Genomic DNA, 18,293 nt, shown 5'->3' on the forward strand with positions numbered 1-18,293 from the left:
TGACCAAGGGACGAAAAGACCTTTATCGTGCATCCACGTTTTCACTGATAAGGTATTAGTGTGGAGTTTAAAGAAAAAGGATTTGATCGCTGGCAATATTGGCATCTTCTTAACTCTTAAGTACATCAGCTCCTGGGCCTGAAATGTGTGGCAAACGATATATCGGCAGAGGAAGCATTGTGTCCACTAAGTCCACGTACAATTTTTTTTTTCTTGACATTACACAAATACTCCATGGAAAACCGAACATGCAGCATTCTGTACGCGAGCACAACTTCTTTAAGGTACCCTCTTACCGCACCATTTACATGCACCGAACTTACAAGAAGGTCAGGAAGAAGTCGACAAAGCCGTACTTGCATTACGGTCCGGAGGAAGACATCATTTTCATCCCGTAGGTACATGAAACGCGAGACAACTTGTCTCAAAAATAAATGCGCCAGGCCAAGCCCACCTTTCTTCACAGAAAGAAACAAGTTTGTTCGACTCGTACTTTCCCAGGTCGAAGCCCAAATAAAAACCGCAAATACACGATGAAGTTTTTGAATGCTTGCCCGGGAAGCACTGAGCACATTCATCACATACCACACTTTAGCTGTAAGGAACAGGTTGCAGATAATGGCACGCGAAAACATCGGTAACTGTCTCCCTTGCCATGCATCACTTCTTTCCTTGGCCCTCGATGCTTGGTCAAGCCAGTACGGATCTGGGTCCCGGTAACTGTCAAGGGGTACTCCTAAATACAACGCTGGAGTGGTGGACCAGCGCATCCGAGAATAGTGTTCAGGCGTGACGTCCCAGCCACCGTGCCAGAACCCGTTGCTTTTTTCCCAGTTGATCTGGGCTCCAGTGCAGCTACAAGATTTGTGCACTACGTTCGTTACCTCAGAAATACTTTCTCTATTTGCACAAAATACAGCGATGTCATCAGCATAAGCCAAGGTTTTTACGTGCGCTGATTGCAGCCTGAAACCCGTTATGCATTCATTATTCCGGATGGCCAAGCAAAGTGGCTCAAGGTACGCCGCGAACAGCAATGGCGACAGGGAACAACCCTGTCTTACAGAAGATCGCACTTGCAGGCTGCCAGTGAGTTCGCCGTTCACAACAATCTGAGTCGTACAGTTTGCGTATGCCATTCTAACACCTTCTGTTATTATTCGGCCAACATTCGCATGCTCTAGTACGGCAAACAGGACGTCATGAGACACCCGGTCAAAGTCTTTTCCCAGATCTAGTTGTATCATCGCCACTCGGTCATCAAAAGAGTCACAGCATTCTAGTATGGACCGCGCCACGTGTATGTTCTTAGCGATACTTCGACTTTTTATGCCACACGTTTGGTGCGTGCCTACAATCGATGTTATAACACTCTGCAGCCTCTTCGCCAACACCTTCATGAAACTCTTGTAGTCGACGTTTGTGAGGCTTATCGGGCGATAAGACCCCACCATCAGGAGCTTTTCAGCATCATCGGTTTTAGGAATGAGCACTATGTGCGAAGTTGTGAAGGACAGCGGAACACGTTTTTCGCATAACTTTCAACGACAATGACTTGCAGTATCGGGGCTATTGCAGTTTTGAAAGCTTTGTAGAAAGCTGCTCCCAGGCCGTCGGGGCCAGGAGTTTTACCGGTTGGCAATGCATCTATCGCGTCCTCTATTTCTTGCAAGGAAATCGTCTGTTCGAGCCGTATTTTGATTTCTTCGTCAAGTTTCGGCCTAAGTGGTAGAAATTCGCAATGGAAGCCCCTTTCCGCGAATGACCCAGCATATCTTTGAAGTGATCACAGATTGTTTCCTTGATTACGCCACTGTCTGCCGAAACCCCTGCCCCAGTGTTTATTTGTCGTATTTGCTTTCGGCACGAGTATCGTTTTTCATCGGATATCGCTCGTTTTGTTGGTGTTTCCCCTGCTCATAGCTGCTCAGTTCGCGCCCGAATAACTGCCGCAGTATACTTATCGGCGTCCATTTTTTCCAGCTGGGCTTTGACATCCCTGATTTCATTAAAGCATGTGCCTGGTTGTGCGCTTTCTATACACGTGAGGTATTCAAGCTGTTCACGAAGCTCTGCTTCCTTTTGTTTCTCGGCATATTTCAACTGCCTACCTTTTTCAACCGCTCTTATTTTTACCCTTTGCTTAAACTCCTCCCACTCTGCAGCGAAGTTCGACGGTTGCGCTGTAATTAGCTTCTCTAGTTCTTGCTTTACTTCCTTAGCGAATCCTTCGTCCTCCAACAACTTATTATTTAATTTCCATAAATGCCAATTAAACCGCTTTTTGCTCTGCTGCCTGCCAAAGGTTGTAATCACTAGGGCGTGGTCACTGAAAGCCACAGGTCCGACATCATACAATGTGCATAGTGAAAAAAGTTCTGCCGACACATACACTCTGTCCAATCGGGCATGGCTATTGCCCTGAAAATGGGTATACCGTGTACAAGGGCCATTGGTGAAAACACTTCCAATATATTCTAAATTATGGCCATGGACCAATTCGTTCAAGACATCAGCACTCCTATCTCTCACAAACGAACTTCTAGCACGATCGGTAGCCTGACAGACGCAGTTGAAACCTCCCAGTAGGATTAGTACTTTGTCACAGTTTAGGTATGTCTCAAAGCGGTCAAAAAACACTCTTCGCTCGGACTCCGCATTTGGTGCATACACACAAATAACTCGGAACTCAACGCCAGAGTACAAAAAATCAACAACAAGAAGACGGCCGCTATCACACGAGAAAAGTGACTGCACCGTAATACCGAGATTATTGCGAAGAAAAAGTACGCAGCCGCCAGAGGCACCTACAGAATGACACACACATACTTCAAAGTGCGTACGGAAAACGGACACCATACGTTCTGTAGCTTCTTGGCTTTCAATTTTAGTTTCTTGTATTGCAACTACGTGCAGATCGTTGTCTAGAAGAAGGCGACTGAGCTGGCAGTGTCGCCTTCTTGCTGCAAGGCCTCGCACGTTTAAAGTGGCCACACGCAATGCTTCAGTTAAAATGAGAGCCATATCGAGAAAAAAAAAAACGCCTTATTTTATGGTGTCTGCCTTCGCGCCACGCCTAAAAAAAATAATCCCCAGACCCCAGAACGGGCTCTAGGCATGAAACTACGGAGGAGGTTTCCCTGCCTGCCGTGTTTCGGACGAAGTGTTCGGCCGCGGCTTCAAGGTCGGCCGCCTCATACCTGCGGCTTTGGACGGCGGCTCGTCTCCGCCATTGCCGTCCTGTTGAAGCGCCGTGCTCTCACCGTCGTCGTGCGGGCGCTTTCCCGCCGCTAGGTTAGCCGCCCCGGAAGACATGTCCATGCTCACAGGGTCAGGAGGAATGGAAAGAGCCCCGGTAGCGACTGGGGATTTCACCTCGCCCTCCGACCTCGGCCCTGCGTCCTGGCGAGGCGCTGGTTCACGTATGGTTACGCCCTCCTCAGCAACAATTTTGTCCTGTTGCGATGTCTCCACGGCATTCGTCTCGCCCGCCGCTGTCGCAGTCGTAGCGGTAGACGTCTCTTCCATATCCGCCGCGTCCATGAGCAAGGCTGAAGCGTCCTGAGTGTTAACGGACCCGCTGACTTTTGCGTAGGTACAGTACTCACGGATTGAAATAGGACATTCGGAGCGCGTGGCCGTCGCTTCATGGAGCGCCGCCCGTAGACGCTCATGGAACCAAGGTGGTGCATTGTGGTATGGAGCGAGAGGGAGAACATCTACAAAGCAGAATTGTTCCTTCCAGTAGCCAATGAGCCGGCCTGTGGTTTACCACATGCCTGCGTGGCACTGCAAGGCTAGCGCTCCGAATGTCCTATTTCAATCCGTGAGTACTGTACACTCGCACTGGCTGTCCTCGTGGCCGAACCGTCGACAAGCACCGCACCGCGGTATGCGGCACTCCCGGCGTATGTGGCCCGTGCCACGGCAGCGAAGGCAGAGCGGAGCCCTGACCGGCACGACCACGAGAGCCAGCTCACCGGCGACGCTCACCTGGTGCGGAATGTCGTCGAGCTTCACTCCCGGTTTCAGCTTCAGGATGACGAGCCTTGTAGTGGAGCCTTTGTCTGCCATACCCTGCACTCGCCACCGCTCGCGGGCAACGTCAGTCACCTTGCCAAATGCCGCGAAGGCGAGCTTCACGTCGTCATCAGAAACACTGTGCAAAAGCCAGTGGACTTTCATGCGCACGTCTTGGTTAGCTGGGTCGATGACGAGACACCGGCACTTTTTCACAACCAGCTCACCAGCACTCACAATTTTTTTCACGGCGTCTTCATCCTTAAACGTAACCGCCCACACGTGGCTCATCCTGTAGGCTCCGATGGCGATTACTTCCGGCAGGAGCGATAACTCAGCCAGAACATCGCGGAAATCTTCCACCCGGTATGGGCGTGCCCTGATATCACAGTGCAAAAAAACTGTGTTGGCAACGGAACGCCCTGTAGGCAAACTCGGTAGAACTACCTGGTATTCAGCCCCTGTCGAAGAAAAAGCACCAAAAGACCTGTTTCCGCGGCCTTGCTGGGCCGCTGACGCCGCTCCGACGGAGCTCATGATAACGCGTCCGTTCGCTAGCGCGGCCGGAAGCAAAATCCCCGTTGCGCCACAGGCCCGGGACGACAGTAGTGCTTTTGGTGACACACTCAAGCGTTCCTTCGATGGCCTCCTCGGCAAAAGTAAAAAGAACAAGGCGCGAGCCTGCCAGGATTCGAACCTGGAATCTTCTGTTTTTTTTTTTCCTTTATTACCGGTAAACAATACATAAAAATCTCTAGCCACACTTTGGCCGAGACAATGGGTTAAAACTTTTTCATGTTAATCAGTTCATCCATAACTGCCACCCAGTCCGGCGGCTGGGGTTGACTGCGGAGAACATCTCTCAGGAAAACTGCACTTTCTATAAAGTTTTCTCTCACTGGTCGCACATTTGCGTCGGCGTGCCTGGCCGCCATTCTCGTTTTCCAGATGCTGTGGAGGCCCAGTAGCATAAACATGTCGTAAGGAACCTCCTCACTTTCTATAGGTAGAAACCGGATGCCATAAGGAGTTACAGGTAGTTCTTTCTTCAATGTTCTTTGCAAGATGTCCCAGAAAAAAACCGGGTCCCAGCAGTCGATAAACACATGTTCGATGGTCTCGGGTTTTTTGCAGAGTATGCAGTCGGTGGTCCAGGGCACAAAAATGCCTTTATCGTTAAGCCATGTTTTCACCGGAAGGGTACCGGTATGAAGTTTAAAGAAAAAGGATTTCACAGTCGGTCTTACCGGCATCTTCTTAACTCGCTTTAACACATCTTTGCCTGGGCCTCCGCAGCAAAAGGAACGGTATAAGGGAGCAGGTATAAATATATCTAGCAAATCTTTGTACAGTTTTTTCCTGGGTACAGCAGATAGATACTGTGTAGAAAAGTGAGCGCTCAAAGTGCGAAAGGCTGCCACAACTTCACGCAAAAAACCTGTTACAGCACGATTCGTGGCCGGGTAACTGGACACAACAAATTCCGGCAACACGTTGCCTAAGCGCACCTGCAACATTGTGCGCAACAAGGGATCGGTTTGATCACGTAGAAACAAAAATCTTGAGACAACTTGCTTCAGAAACAAATTAGAAAGGCCAAGGCCGCCCCTTTTGACCGGAAGGAACAGATTAACTCGACTTGTTCGCTCCCAATTTGAGCTCCAAATAAAGACAGCAAACACTCTATGCAGCTTCTGCAGGTTTGCTCGGGTAATGAGCACGAACTGCAATATATACCAAATTCTGGCTATTAAAAATACATTGCACACACTTGCGCGCGCGAAAACAGAAAGGTCACGTCCTTTCCAGCCATCCGCTTTTCTCCTTGCACTCTGCGTTATCTCACCCCACAACTCCGTACTGCTTTTATAGTGCTCCAAGGGTACCCCCAAGTACTTCGCAGGGGCGGTCGTCCATTTCATGTTAGCAAACACGGCAGGTGTGCTGTCCCAATCACCGTGCCAAAAACCTATGCACTTATCCCAGTTAATTTCGGACCCAGTCTTTTTGCAATATTCCCCCGCAACTTTCACAACTTCTTTAACGCTGTCTTGATCCGCGCAAAAAACAGCAATATCATCAGCGTAAGCAAGCACTTTTACTTGCGCCGACAGAAGAGTGAAACCGCAGATCCCATCATTGTGCAACAGTGATAACAGAAAAGGCTCAAGGTAGATCGCAAAGAGCAAAGGCGAGAGCGGGCAACCCTGCCTGACCGAAGAACACACAGGTACAGGTTCAGTCAGCTGTTTGTTCACTATAATTCGGGTAACACAGTTGTCGTACGCCATCTGTACACCTTGTATTATCACAGAGCCGACGTTGGCATATTCTAGAATGGCGAAAAGAATGTCGTGCGACACTCGATCGAAGGCCTTTGCAAGGTCAAGCTGTATCATGGCAACTCGGCCCCCGAAGGCATCGCAGCATTCAAGAACAGTTCTGGCAATGTGCACATTTGTTCCAATAGTGCGACCTTTAATACCGCACGTTTGGTGGGGCCCTACAAGGTCCTTTATGAGCTTTTGCAGTCTGTTGGCAAGAATCTTCATAAACACTTTATAGTCAACGTTGGTTAGGCTTATCGGCCGATAAGCCCCAACGGACAGAAGTTTAGCCTGGTCCTCACTCTTGGGTATTAAAACCACGTGTGCTGTTTTAAATGATGGTGGCATTTTCTTTGTCTCATAAATTTCGGTGAAGACGCAGTGGAGAGCTTGGGTGAGTTCGGCTTTGAACTTCTTATAAAATTCACTACCTAAGCCGTCAGGACCGGGAGATTTTCCGGCACTCAGCTCTTCGATTGCTCTTCCCACTTCGCTTACGCTGATTGGTACCTCCAGCCCTTGTTTTATATCGTCTCCTAGTTTTGGCATACGGGACAAGAACGTGTTTGCAAACCCCTCTTCTTCAAGCCGTCGCCGCCCAAGCAATTCCCGATACTGCTCAACAAACGCCAACTGAATCACTTTGCTATCATTCGTTACCTCGTTTCTGTACCTGATTTGTCTTACTTCGTTCTGAGTCGCGTACTTCTTTTCGTCACTAAGCGAGCGTTTAGTAGGTACTTGGTCAAGCCAGAGACGTTCAGCACGGGCCCGTATCATGGCAGCTGTATACTTGTCTTTTTCGATAATCTCAAGTTTACTTTTTGTATCTCTTATTTCTTTCTTATATCTTCCCGGCTGGGAACTTTCCAGGCTTACGAGCAAGTCAAGTTGGCAATGTAGTTCTTTTTCTTTAACACGTTTATCGTGGCATATGATGCTTGCCCTTTCAATCGCGTTTATTTTCACTTGTTCTTTGAAATCTTCCCACCTAATTACCCAGTTCCCAGGCTCTGCTGATAGCAATGCTTTAATGCATTCATTAACTTTAATGTCAAAGCGTTCATCCTCGAGTAATTGTGCGTTAAACTTCCAGAGGTCCCACGAGAAACGAGATTTCTTGTCTTTGTTCCCCAGGGTAAACGTAACTAAGCTGTGGTCGGTAAAAGACATGTGTTTTACCTCGTAGCTATTGCACAAAGGAATCAGATCAAGCGACACATACGCTCGGTCAAGTCTCGCGTGACTTTCACCCTGGAAGTGAGTAAAATGCGGCGCTACCGAAAGAACTTCAGCAACATCATCTAAACCATTTTCTTGCACAATCGAATTCAACAATTCCGCACTTTTGTCACGAAGGAGTCTTTTTGTAATTCTATCCTCTGCTTTACAAACGCAGTTAAAGTCGCCCAAAAGCACAATTAACCGCTCACAGCACACATATTGTTCAACGCGCTCAAAAAATTCCTTGCGCTCGTTCTCCCTGTTAGGAGCATACACGCATATGACTCTCCATAGCAAATTGCAATAAAAAAAATCCACTACAACCAAACGGCCAGTTTGACACACAGTTAAATTCTGCTCGACAATCCCCAGAGAATTCCTAATAAATACAGCACAACCGCCCGATGTGCCAGAAGAATGGCACACACAAACATTGTAGCGTGCCGTAAAAGGCTGCACCATAAGGTCCGCCTGTTCCTGTCTTTCGACTTTCGTCTCCTGTACGGCTATTATGTCTAGGTCATTATCAACGAACAGCCGGCTTAGCTGGTACTGACGCTTCTTGGAAGCCAGTCCCCTGACATTAATTGTTGCAATGCGCAACGCTCTAAGAGGTGTAGAAGCCATCTAGTTTAGGTACAGGAGCCATATGGTGCATACCTCGGGACACAAGGCGACGGTGCGGGTGACTTGCATAATCTGAGGTGCTCGATGGGTGCGGTGCCGGTAATCCAAAGTCTCTTGCACAAGTGCCTTTTGCGTATGGACTGGAAAATCAGCCCATGCAGTCTGTTACCGAAAAAGGCCATCTCACGCCCACAGAAACCACTCACAGGGCACTCACTCCAACTAAGGCGGCGGCTTAGCCGCAGCTCGTTGATCGGCCTGTACATTCGGCCGCGGTTTCAACGTCGGTCGCCTGACACCAACAGTCTTCTGCGGCGGCTCGTCGCCTTCGCTCACTTTGGGCTCTCCATTCGCACTGTGCTCGTGCGGTCGCTTCCCTGCTTGGTTGCTGGTTGATGCATGTGACACTTCCATGCTGTCACCATGCTGGGGAACGACGGGAGCTGACGCCCCACCGCTCAAGACTTCGTCCGTTGGCGCCTTGACTTCTGCAGGCTGCGCTACCTGTTGCTGCCGCTTACTGCTGGGCTCCTCTACGCTTGTGGATATTTCCGTAGGGGGCACAGCAGGGGCCTTCTCCACGCTGTCCCCTGCCTCTGCTGCAGCGTCTTCCGCGTCAGCCTCGTCCATGACAAGTTCGGACGAAATGTCAGTGTTGACTGGGACGGCAGCACTCGCGTACGTGCGTACGCAGCTGCTTTCTTCGTGCCCGTAGCGACGACAGGCGCCGCATCGTGGAACCTTGCACTCACGGCGAATGTGCCCAGTACCGTGGCAGCGCAGACACAGCGGAGCTCTGCCCGGTACAACCACGAGAGCCAGCTCACCGCCAACCCTGACTTCGTGAGGGAGGTCTTCCAGCTTCACGCCAGGGTTCATTTTCAATGAAACCAAGCGTGTCGTCGACCCCTTGCTGGCGACACCCTGGACGCGCCACCGCTCCTTGGAGACTTCGCTCACCTTGCCGTACGGAGCAAAGGCTACCCTCACGTCTTCGTCGGGCACGTTGTGCAGCAGCCAGTGCAGCTTGACGCGGACGTCCTGGTTTGCCGGGTCGATGACGAGACAGCGGCGGTCCTTGACTTTCAGGTCTCCGGCAGAAAGAATTTTCGTCACCGCCTCAGCACTCGCGAAAGTAACAGCCCATACATGGCTCATGCGATACGCCCCCAAGGCGATAACCTCGGGGAGCAGCATCAGCTGAGCCAGCGCATCCCTGAAATCTTCGACCCGATAAGGACGGGCCCGCACGTCAGCGTGCAAAAAAACTGTGTTCAACACAACACGTCCTGTAGGAAGGGTAGGCAGAATCACCTGATACTCTTCATCCGAGGCAAAAGCCCTGTTTCCGCGGCCAGACATGACCGCTGTAGCTGCTCCAACGGAGCCCGTCATCGCACGTCCGTCACGCTCGGTGGCCGGAAGTCGAATCCCCAACCTGGAATCTTCTGATCCGTAGTCAGACGCGTTATCCGTTGCGCCACAGGCCCGGGACGACAGGAGCGCTTTTGGTGACACACTCAAGCGTTCCTTCGATGGCCTCCTCGGCAAAAGTAAAAAGAACAAGGCGCGAGCCTGCCAGGATTCGAACCTGGAATCTTCTGATCCGTAGTCAGACGCGTTATCCGTTGCGCCACAGGCCCGGGACGACAGTAGTGCTTTTGGTGACACGCTCAAGCGTTCCTTCGATGGCCTCCTCGGCAAAAGTAAAAAGAACAAGGCGCGAGCCTGCCAGGATTCGAACCTGGAATCTTCTGATCCGTAGTCAGCCGCGTTATCCGTTGCGCCACAGGCCCGGGACGACTGGAGCGCTTTTGGTGACACACTCAAGCGTTCCTTCGATGGCCTCCTCGGCAAAAGTAAAAAGAACAAGGCGCGAGCCTGCCAGGATTCGAACCTGGAATCTTCTGATCCGTAGTCAGACGCGTTATCCGTTGCGCCACAGGCCCGGGACGACAGGAGCGCTTTTGGTGACACACTCAAGCGTTCCTTCGATGGCCTCCTCGGCAAAAGTAAAAAGAACAAGGCGCGAGCCTGCCAGGATTCGAACCTGGAATCTTCTGATCCGTAGTCAGACGCGTTATCCGTTGCGCCACAGGCCCGGGACGACAGCAGCGCTTTTGGTGACACACTCAAGCGTTCCTTCGATGGCCTCCTCGGCAAAAGTAAAAAGAACAAGGCGCGAGCCTGCCAGGATTCGAACCTGGAATCTTCTGATCCGTAGTCAGACGCGTTATCCGTTGCGCCACAGGCCCGGGACGACAGGAGCGCTTTTGGTGACACACTCAAGCGTTCCTTCGATGGCCTCCTCGGCAAAAGTAAAAAGAACAAGGCGCGAGCCTGCCAGGATTCGAACCTGGAATCTTCTGATCCGTAGTCAGACGCGTTATCCGTTGCGCCACAGGCCCGGGACGACAGGAGCGCTTTTGGTGACACACTCAAGCGTTCCTTCGATGGCCTCCTCGGCAAAAGTAAAAAGAACAAGGCGCGAGCCTGCCAGGATTCGAACCTGGAATCTTCTGATCCGTAGTCAGACGCGTTATCCGTTGCGCCACAGGCCCGGGACGACAGGAGCGCTTTTGGTGACACGCTCAAGCGTTCCTTCGATGGCCTCCTCGGCAAAAGTAAAAAGAACAAGGCGCGAGCCTGCCAGGATTCGAACCTGGAATCTTCTGATCCGTAGTCAGACGCGTTATCCGTTGCGCCACAGGCCCGGGACGACAGTAGTGCTTTTGGTGACACGCTCAAGCGTTCCTTCGATGGCCTCCTCGGCAAAAGTAAAAAGAACAAGGCGCGAGCCTGCCAGGATTCGAACCTGGAGTCTTCTGATCCGTAGTCAGACGCGTTATCCGTTGCGCCACAGGCCCGGGACGACCGGAGTGGTTTTGGTGACACACTCAAGCGTTCCTTCGATGGCCTCCTCGGCAAAAGTAAAAAGAACAAGGCGCGAGCCTGCCAGGATTCGAACCTGGAGTCTTCTGATCCGTAGTCAGACGCGTTATCCGTTGCGCCACAGGCCTTTTTTTTTCTTTATTGCCGGTGTTTTGACCCACATGAAAAGAAAACACATATTCATACATAAGCACTAAAACACAATCATCTTTGTTAAAACAACGGCCGCCCAGCTTGTGCGGTCACGCTCATGCTAAAATTCCTTCATCGCCAATAATAACTCAACACGTGATAGCCACTCTGGACTACATTCCAGCATCTTTTTCTCCTGAACAAAGTTTCTTATGCTTTCTTTGAAATATTGACGTGCCGGTCTTGCATCGACATCGGCGTGCCTTACTGCCATTCTGCATTTCCAAATACTGTGTAGGGCTATTAGCATGATCAAATCAAATGGGGTACCGTCATCACTTTCAATTGGCAAGTAGCGAATTCCGTACCCATCAAGCGGAAATTCTTTTTTGATTGTGCGCTGAAGCACATCCCAAAGGAACACAGCATCCCAGCATTCAAGGAACACATGCTCAATTGTCTCCTCCTTCCTGCATATTATACAGTGAGTACCCCAGGGAACAAAAAAACCTTTTTCAGCCATCCACGGTTTGACAGTCAGAGTTCCAGTGTGTAATTTAAAAAAGAAAGTCTTAACACCAGGCGGGACTAGCATTGCCTTAACACGCTTTAGTACCTTGTTACCTATACCTTCCCTGTAAAGGGACCGATATAAAGGCACGGGGAGAACCACACTACAAAGGTCTTTATACAGTTTTTTCCGGTTGACTTCACTCAGGTATTGGAGCGAAAACCGCGCCGTCAAAAACCTACATGAAACCACAACTTCGCGTAGAAAACCATGCACTCCACCGGGCATACTGCCAGCAGAGACAACCATATTAGGCAAGTGCTTCCCCAGGCGAAGTTGACAGACAGTGTGTAGAAACGGGTGCTTAACGTCCCGAAGAAATAAATACCGATTGACAACCTGTCTCAAAAACAAATGTGACAAACTGAGTCCTCCATTTCGAACTCGTAGAAATAAATTGGTGCGGCTTGATCTTTCCCAAGATGCCCACACGAACACTGCAAACACCCGATGAAATTTTTGGATATGAACCCTGGAGCAATGCAAGACTTGAAGGACATACCAAAGTTTGCTCACTAAAAATATGTTGCAAATTGTGGCTCTCGAGAACATTGACCAATTCCATCCATTCCATTTATTCACTCTTTCCCTCATTTTATCCACTTCACTCCTCCAGTAGGCCTCGCTGTCTTTGTAACACTCAAGAGGAACTCCCAAGTATTTAACAGGAGTCGTAGTAAAACTCATGTTGGCAAAAGTGTCTGGGGCCTCCGGCCAATCCCCGTGCCAGAATCCCAGGCACTTACTCCAGTTTACCGCGCTGCCACTGGCCGCACAAAAACTTTTAACACACTTAACAGCCTGTGTTACACTGTCGTAATCATTACAAAACATGGCTATATCATCCGCATAAGCCAACAGTCGGACTTCTAACTGATGTAGTTTAAAACCGCGCATACAATCGCTCTGTATAACGCTCAAACAAAATGACTCTATATACAAACAAAACAACAGTGGCGAAAGAGGGCAACCCTGGCGCACCGAGCGTTTGACTGGAATGCGTGAACCCACAACCTTGGTGACAATTAGACTTGTCGTGCAATCCTGGTACGCCATGGCGACCCCGCCTCGAATGATTCTACCCACATTCACATGATCTAGAATGCACAGAAGAATTTCATGAGGCACCCTATCGAAAGCTTTCTCCAGATCAATTTGGATCATTGCCACTTGTGTGCCCATTGCGTCGCAGCACTCAAGGATACTACGCGCTACATGTATATTTGAGAAAATAGATCGGCCTTTAATACCGCACGTTTGATGCGGCCCCACCAGGTCAGTAATGACTGTCTGCAATCGCTTAGCCAAAATTTTCATCATTATCTTATAGTCTCCATTTGTGAGGCAAATTGGACGGTAAGAAGTTACTCTGCGCAATACAGAGGGGTCTTCTGATTTCGGTATAAGAACAGTGTGGGAGGATGTGAATGAAGGCGGCAGTACATTGAGATCGAATGCCTCATTATAGACAGCAGCTAAAACTGGTGAAATTATTCTTTTTAGACGTTTATAAAAGGCTGAGGTCAGACCATCCGGGCCCGGAGACTTCCCCGGCTGCAAGCTTTCAATAGCGTTTTCCACCTCCTCTACTGAGATAGCTGCCTCCAATAGTTCCTTCGTACTGTCGTCTAGGCTGGGCATCAACAAAAGGAAGTCCTTCTTGAAACGATCAATGTCAACTGAGCAGTTGGCAAATAACCCACTGTAGTGCTCGAAGAAAGCGCGCTCAATATCTTCTGCTGTGTCACTAACTTTTCCACCAACTTCAATTTCCACTATCTGATTGCGCCGCGCGTGCCACTTTTCTGCGCCCAACGCTCTTTTTGATGGAACTTCCCCCGCTATCAGCTTTTCAGCTCTCGCTCGCACCAGAGCACCGTGGTATCTTTCGATGTCGAACTGTTCTATTTTATGCTTTAGTGCGCGAATATCGTCCATGAACATGCCGGGTCTACTACACTCTTCACTGATCAATTTTTCTAAGTTTCTGCGCATCGTTTTTTCCTCTGCCCCCTTTTGTCTGCGTATAGCGCTCGCCCGCTCCAATGCTTTCATTTTAACTGTCTGCTTGAAGTTCTCCCATTTTTCTCTGCACATCGTATTACCCATATGTTTCATTGCATCAACTTGCGTCGTCACGTCTGCCATAAAAATTTCATCATCCAGTAATTTTGAATTCAATTTCCATAACTGCCACTCGAAGCTTCTTTTCCTTTCTTTCGTGCTTGCTACTAGAAAACTGACTAAGCAGTGATCAGTAAATGAAACAGCGCTCACTCGGTACTCCTTGCAAAAGGGTACCAAATCAAGGCTTACGTATGCTCTATCCAAACGAGCGTGGCTCGAAGCCTGAAAATGGGTGTACTGTGTATTTCTTCCACCACCAAGGCATTCAGCCACATCCGCCAAACTACTGTTCCCTATTATTTCATTTAGGGCAGTCGTGCTTGCATCCTTGTACGGTCGGGTGCTAGTTTTGTCCCGGGATGAAAGAACGCAGTTGAAATCACCAATAAGAATGACCAACTTATTACACTGGGTATACTGTTTTAGCTGTTCAAAAAACCTGCACCTTTCCCCAGCAACAGTCGGCGCATACAAACAGATTACACGCCACTCCAAGGACGATAACAAGAAATCACATACAATAAACCGTCCTGACGTGCATGACGTGACGGCTTCTATTTTAGCTCCTAGACTATGTCGGACCAACAATGCGCAGCCTGAAGAATATCCCACGGAATGGCTCACAATAGCACAGTATCGCGCTACGAATTGCTGCACCATGCCCCCGGTTTCCACGTCGCCCTCGACTTTCGTCTCCTGCACTGCTAGAATGTCAAGGTCAAAGTCGCTTAACAGGCGGTACAGTTGACTCTGCTTCCTCCTTGAGGCAAGCCCTCGGACATTTAATGTTGCCACGCGAATGGGCTTTTCCATAGTCATCATAGCAAGGTGGGAAAGAAAACCGGGGGCATGGCGCTTACCTCACAACTGCGGTTTGATCCGGAGTGTGCTAGCACAGGGCGGTCCTCACGGCGGCATAGGCGGCGTTTCCGCCGTCTTGCGCGCCGCCGAAGTGTTCGGCAGCGGTCGAAATGAAGGACGCCGTCCGACAGTCGTCTTGGCTGGCGGCTCGTCTGCAGCAACGACACTAAGCTCCTTCCCATTTTCGCCTGCGTCGTGAGGTCGCTTTGCAGCGGCACTAATACTGTCGCTGTCCATCACGGTGACTGGTGCCGGCTCGGTGGGTGGTTTCTCGCCTCCTCCGGGAGAGGGGTGACCCGTAGTGCTTGCCTCATCCTTCTCGGTCCCGCCTTCTGCTTCGTCATGTCGCCGCTTGTCTGCGGGTTTATACCCATCGTCAATTAGTTGTTCCCCTTGAAAGTTCGACGATGCACCTTGCGTAACCAGGTTACGGCTCGTCCTTGCTGTTTCCTCTGAGTCTTCCTCGTCCATCAGGTGGTCCGATATGTCGTTTGCCTGCACTGGTCCGGCTACGCTGGCGTACGTCTTTGCGCAATCAGCATCGACGTGGCCGAAACGACGACAACGACTACAGCGCGGCACTTTGCAGTCGCGACGAATGTGCCCGGTGCTCTTGCAGCGCAGACACAGAGGAGCGCGGCCCGGCACAACAACAAGAGTTAGCTCTCCGGCTATCTTGAGCTGATGCGGAATATCGTCTATTTTGACGTCGGCATGCAATTTTAGTCCAACTGTACGAGTCGTCGACCCTTTTTCAGTGACACCGAGCGCCCGCCACTTCTCCCGGGTCACTTCCAACACCTTCCCGTCGGGCGACAGTGCCACGCGAACGTCTTCGTCGGTAACGCCATGCAGCAACCAGTGCAGCTTTACGCGAACCTCTCGGTTATTCGGATCAATGAGCAAACATGGGCGATCCTTTACCTTCACGTCGACGGCCAAAAGCAGCTTCTGAGCAGCATCATCAGTTGTCATTGTCACAGCCCACACGTGGTTCATTTGATACGCCCCCAACGCCACAACGTCGGGAAGCGCGCCAAGGTTGGCCAAAGTGTCCCGGTAGTCTTCAACACGATACGGCCGGGCTCTTGGATCGCCGTGCATGAAAACGGTGTTGGCGACGATGCGTCCGGATGGCAGATTGGGCAGAATAACCTGGTAATCATCGGCAGTAGCCGCAAAAAACCTGTTACCGCGGCCCGACTGGGCCGCTGAAACCGCTCCGACGGAGCTCATGATAAACGCGTCCGTCACGCTCGGTGGCCGGAAGTCGAATCATTGCGCCACAGGCCCGGGACGACAGTAGCGCTTTTGGTGACATACTCAAGCGTTCCTTCGATGGCCTCCTCGGCAAAAGTAAAAAGAACAAGGCGCGAGCCTGCCAGGATTCGAACCTGGAATCTTCTGATCCGTAGTCAGACGCGTTATCCGTAGCGCCACAGGCTTTTTTTTTAATTTATTGCCGACTTTGACATTCAAAACACACAAGATGAACGATTAAAACCTGTCGGCAGACCTTTGCCTGACACGGCATGTTAAAATTTTTTCAGTCTTGCCAAATCATCAAGCACATCGATTCATTTTGGCTGTTCAGGGAGGGCCTTATACGCCTCCCTAAATCGCACATCATTTTGAATGAAATGTTCCCGTACAGGTTTCACTTGTTCATCTGCATTGTTAAACTCCATTCTGGTTTTCCACAAGCTGTGAAGTCCCAGGAGCATTACTGCATCAAATGGAAAATCATCTGTTTTGTGAAAAGGTAGAAATATTATGCCATATGCATCTAATGGTAGGTCTTTCTTCAAAGTTCTCTGAAGGACATCCCAGAAAAAAATGGGATCCCAACAGTCCAAAAACACATGTTCAATGGTTTCCGGTTTGTGGCACAGGAAACAGTTTGTTGACCAAGGGACGAAAAGACCTTTATCGTGCATCCACGTTTTCATTGATAAGGTATTAGTGTGGAGTTTAAAGAAAAAGGATTTGATCGCTGGCAATATTGGCATCTTCTTAACTCTTTTAAGTACATCAGCTCCTGGGCCTGCAATGTGTGGCAAACGATATATCGGCAGAGGAAGCATTGTGTCCACTAAGTCCACGTACAATATTTTTTTTCTTGACATTACACAAATACTCCATGGAAAACCGAACATGCAGCATTCTGTACGCGAGCACAACTTCTTTAAGGTACCCTCTTATCGCACCATTTACATGTACCGAACTTACAAGAAGGTCAGGAAGAAGTCGACAAAGCCGTACTTGCATTACGGTCCGGAGGAAGACATCATTTTCATCCCGTAGGTACATGAAACGCGAGACAACTTGTCTCAAAAATAAATGCGCCAGGCCAAGCCCACCTTTCTTCACAGAAAGAAACAAGTTTGTTCGACTCGTCCTTTCCCAGGTCGAAGCCCAAATAAAAACCGCAAATACACGATGAAGTTTTTGAATGCTTGCCCGGGAAGCACTGAGCACATTCATCACATACCACACTTTAGCAGTAAGGAACAGGTTGCAGATAATGGCACGCGAAAACATCGATAACTGTCTCCCTTGCCATGCATCACTTCTTTCCTTGGCCCTCGATGCTTGGTCAAGCCAGTACGGATCTGGGTCCCGGTAACTGTCAAGGGGTACTCCTAAATACAACGCTGGAGTGGTGGACCAGCGCATCCGAGAATAGTGTTCAGGCGTGACGTCACAGCCACCGTGCCAGAAGCCGTTGCTTTTTTCAAAGTTGATCTGGGCTCCAGTGCAGCTACAAAATTTGTGCACTACGTTCGTTACCTCAGAAATACTTTCTGTATTTGCACAAAATACAGCGGTGTCATCAGCATAAGCCAAGATTTTTACGTGCGCTGATTGCAGCCTGAAACCCGTTATGCATTCATTATTCCGGATGGCCAAGCAAAGTGGCTCAAGGTACGCCGCGAACAGCAATGGCGACAGGGGACAACCCTGTCTTACAGAAGATCGCACTTGCAGGCTGCCAGTGAGTTCGCCGTTCACAACAATCTGAGTCGTACAGTTTGCGTATGCCATTCTAACACCTTCTGTTAATATTCGGCCAACATTCGCATGCTCTAGTACGGCAAACAGGACGTCATGAGACACCCGGTCAAAGTCTTTTGCCAGATCTAGTTGTATCATCGCCACTCGGTCATCAAAAGAGTCACAGCATTCTAGTATGGACCGCGCCACGTGTATGTTCGTAGCGATACTTCGACCTTTTATGCCTCACGTTTGGTGCGTGCCTACAATCGATGTTATAACACTCTGCAGCCTCTTCGCCAACACCTTCATGAAAATCTTGTAGTCGACGTTTGTGAGGCTTATCGGGCGATAAGACCCCACCATCAGGAGCTTTTCAGCATCATCGGTTTTAGGAATGAGCACTATGTGCGAAGTTGTGAAGCACAGCGGAACACGTTTTTTCTCATAACTTTCAACGACAATGACTTGCAGTATCTGGGCTATTGCAGTTTTGAAAGCTTTGTAGAAAGCTGCTC

At 49.8% G+C, this 18,293-nt stretch overlaps 1 protein-coding gene and 10 non-coding genes across 11 annotated transcripts; all 11 read right to left on the reverse strand.

Moving 5' to 3' along the window:
- Positions 1-2,315: 2,315 nt before the first annotated feature.
- LOC144134535 (uncharacterized) lies at positions 2,316-9,593 on the reverse strand. The gene is made up of 4 exons (XM_077667443.1): positions 8,736-9,593; positions 3,994-4,281; positions 3,201-3,561; positions 2,316-2,329 (listed from the first exon to the last, which is right to left on the reverse strand). The coding sequence occupies exons 1-4, from the start codon at positions 9,591-9,593 to the stop codon at positions 2,316-2,318; spliced, it is 1,521 nt and encodes a 506-aa protein (XP_077523569.1).
- A 175-nt stretch (positions 9,594-9,768) lies between these two features.
- Positions 9,769-9,841, reverse strand: TRNAR-ACG (transfer RNA arginine (anticodon ACG)). The gene has a single exon. It is a non-coding gene; the product is annotated as a tRNA-Arg (tRNA).
- An 80-nt stretch (positions 9,842-9,921) lies between these two features.
- TRNAR-ACG (transfer RNA arginine (anticodon ACG)) lies at positions 9,922-9,994 on the reverse strand. Its single transcript has one exon. It is a non-coding gene; the product is annotated as a tRNA-Arg (tRNA).
- Positions 9,995-10,074: 80 nt separating this feature from the next.
- TRNAR-ACG (transfer RNA arginine (anticodon ACG)) lies at positions 10,075-10,147 on the reverse strand. Its single transcript has one exon. It is a non-coding gene; the product is annotated as a tRNA-Arg (tRNA).
- An 80-nt stretch (positions 10,148-10,227) lies between these two features.
- On the reverse strand, positions 10,228-10,300 carry TRNAR-ACG (transfer RNA arginine (anticodon ACG)). Its single transcript has one exon. It is a non-coding gene; the product is annotated as a tRNA-Arg (tRNA).
- An 80-nt stretch (positions 10,301-10,380) lies between these two features.
- TRNAR-ACG (transfer RNA arginine (anticodon ACG)) lies at positions 10,381-10,453 on the reverse strand. The gene has a single exon. It is a non-coding gene; the product is annotated as a tRNA-Arg (tRNA).
- Positions 10,454-10,533: 80 nt separating this feature from the next.
- On the reverse strand, positions 10,534-10,606 carry TRNAR-ACG (transfer RNA arginine (anticodon ACG)). The gene has a single exon. It is a non-coding gene; the product is annotated as a tRNA-Arg (tRNA).
- Positions 10,607-10,686: 80 nt separating this feature from the next.
- On the reverse strand, positions 10,687-10,759 carry TRNAR-ACG (transfer RNA arginine (anticodon ACG)). Its single transcript has one exon. It is a non-coding gene; the product is annotated as a tRNA-Arg (tRNA).
- Positions 10,760-10,839: 80 nt separating this feature from the next.
- Positions 10,840-10,912, reverse strand: TRNAR-ACG (transfer RNA arginine (anticodon ACG)). Its single transcript has one exon. It is a non-coding gene; the product is annotated as a tRNA-Arg (tRNA).
- An 80-nt stretch (positions 10,913-10,992) lies between these two features.
- Positions 10,993-11,065, reverse strand: TRNAR-ACG (transfer RNA arginine (anticodon ACG)). The gene has a single exon. It is a non-coding gene; the product is annotated as a tRNA-Arg (tRNA).
- An 80-nt stretch (positions 11,066-11,145) lies between these two features.
- On the reverse strand, positions 11,146-11,218 carry TRNAR-ACG (transfer RNA arginine (anticodon ACG)). The gene has a single exon. It is a non-coding gene; the product is annotated as a tRNA-Arg (tRNA).
- Between the last annotated feature and the right edge of the window lie 7,075 nt (positions 11,219-18,293).

The sequence above is a fragment of the Amblyomma americanum genome, chromosome 5 (genome assembly GCF_052857255.1).
Source record: "Amblyomma americanum isolate KBUSLIRL-KWMA chromosome 5, ASM5285725v1, whole genome shotgun sequence".
NCBI lineage: Eukaryota > Metazoa > Arthropoda > Arachnida > Ixodida > Ixodidae > Amblyomma > Amblyomma americanum.

Bases quoted from the DNA above. Each gene is read 5' to 3' on its own strand.
- LOC144134535 (XM_077667443.1), bottom strand. From the start codon at position 9,593: ATGACGGGCTCCGTTGGAGCAGCTACAGCGGTCATGTCTGGCCGCGGA. The intron at 4,282-8,735 runs GTAGAGGAGCCC...GTTACGTTTAAG, and splicing joins CTACGGAAATATCCACAAGC to GATGAAGACGCCGTGAAAAA. The intron at 3,562-3,993 runs GTGAGCGTCGCC...GTTAACACTCAG, and splicing joins TCGACGACATTCCGCACCAG to GACGCTTCAGCCTTGCTCAT.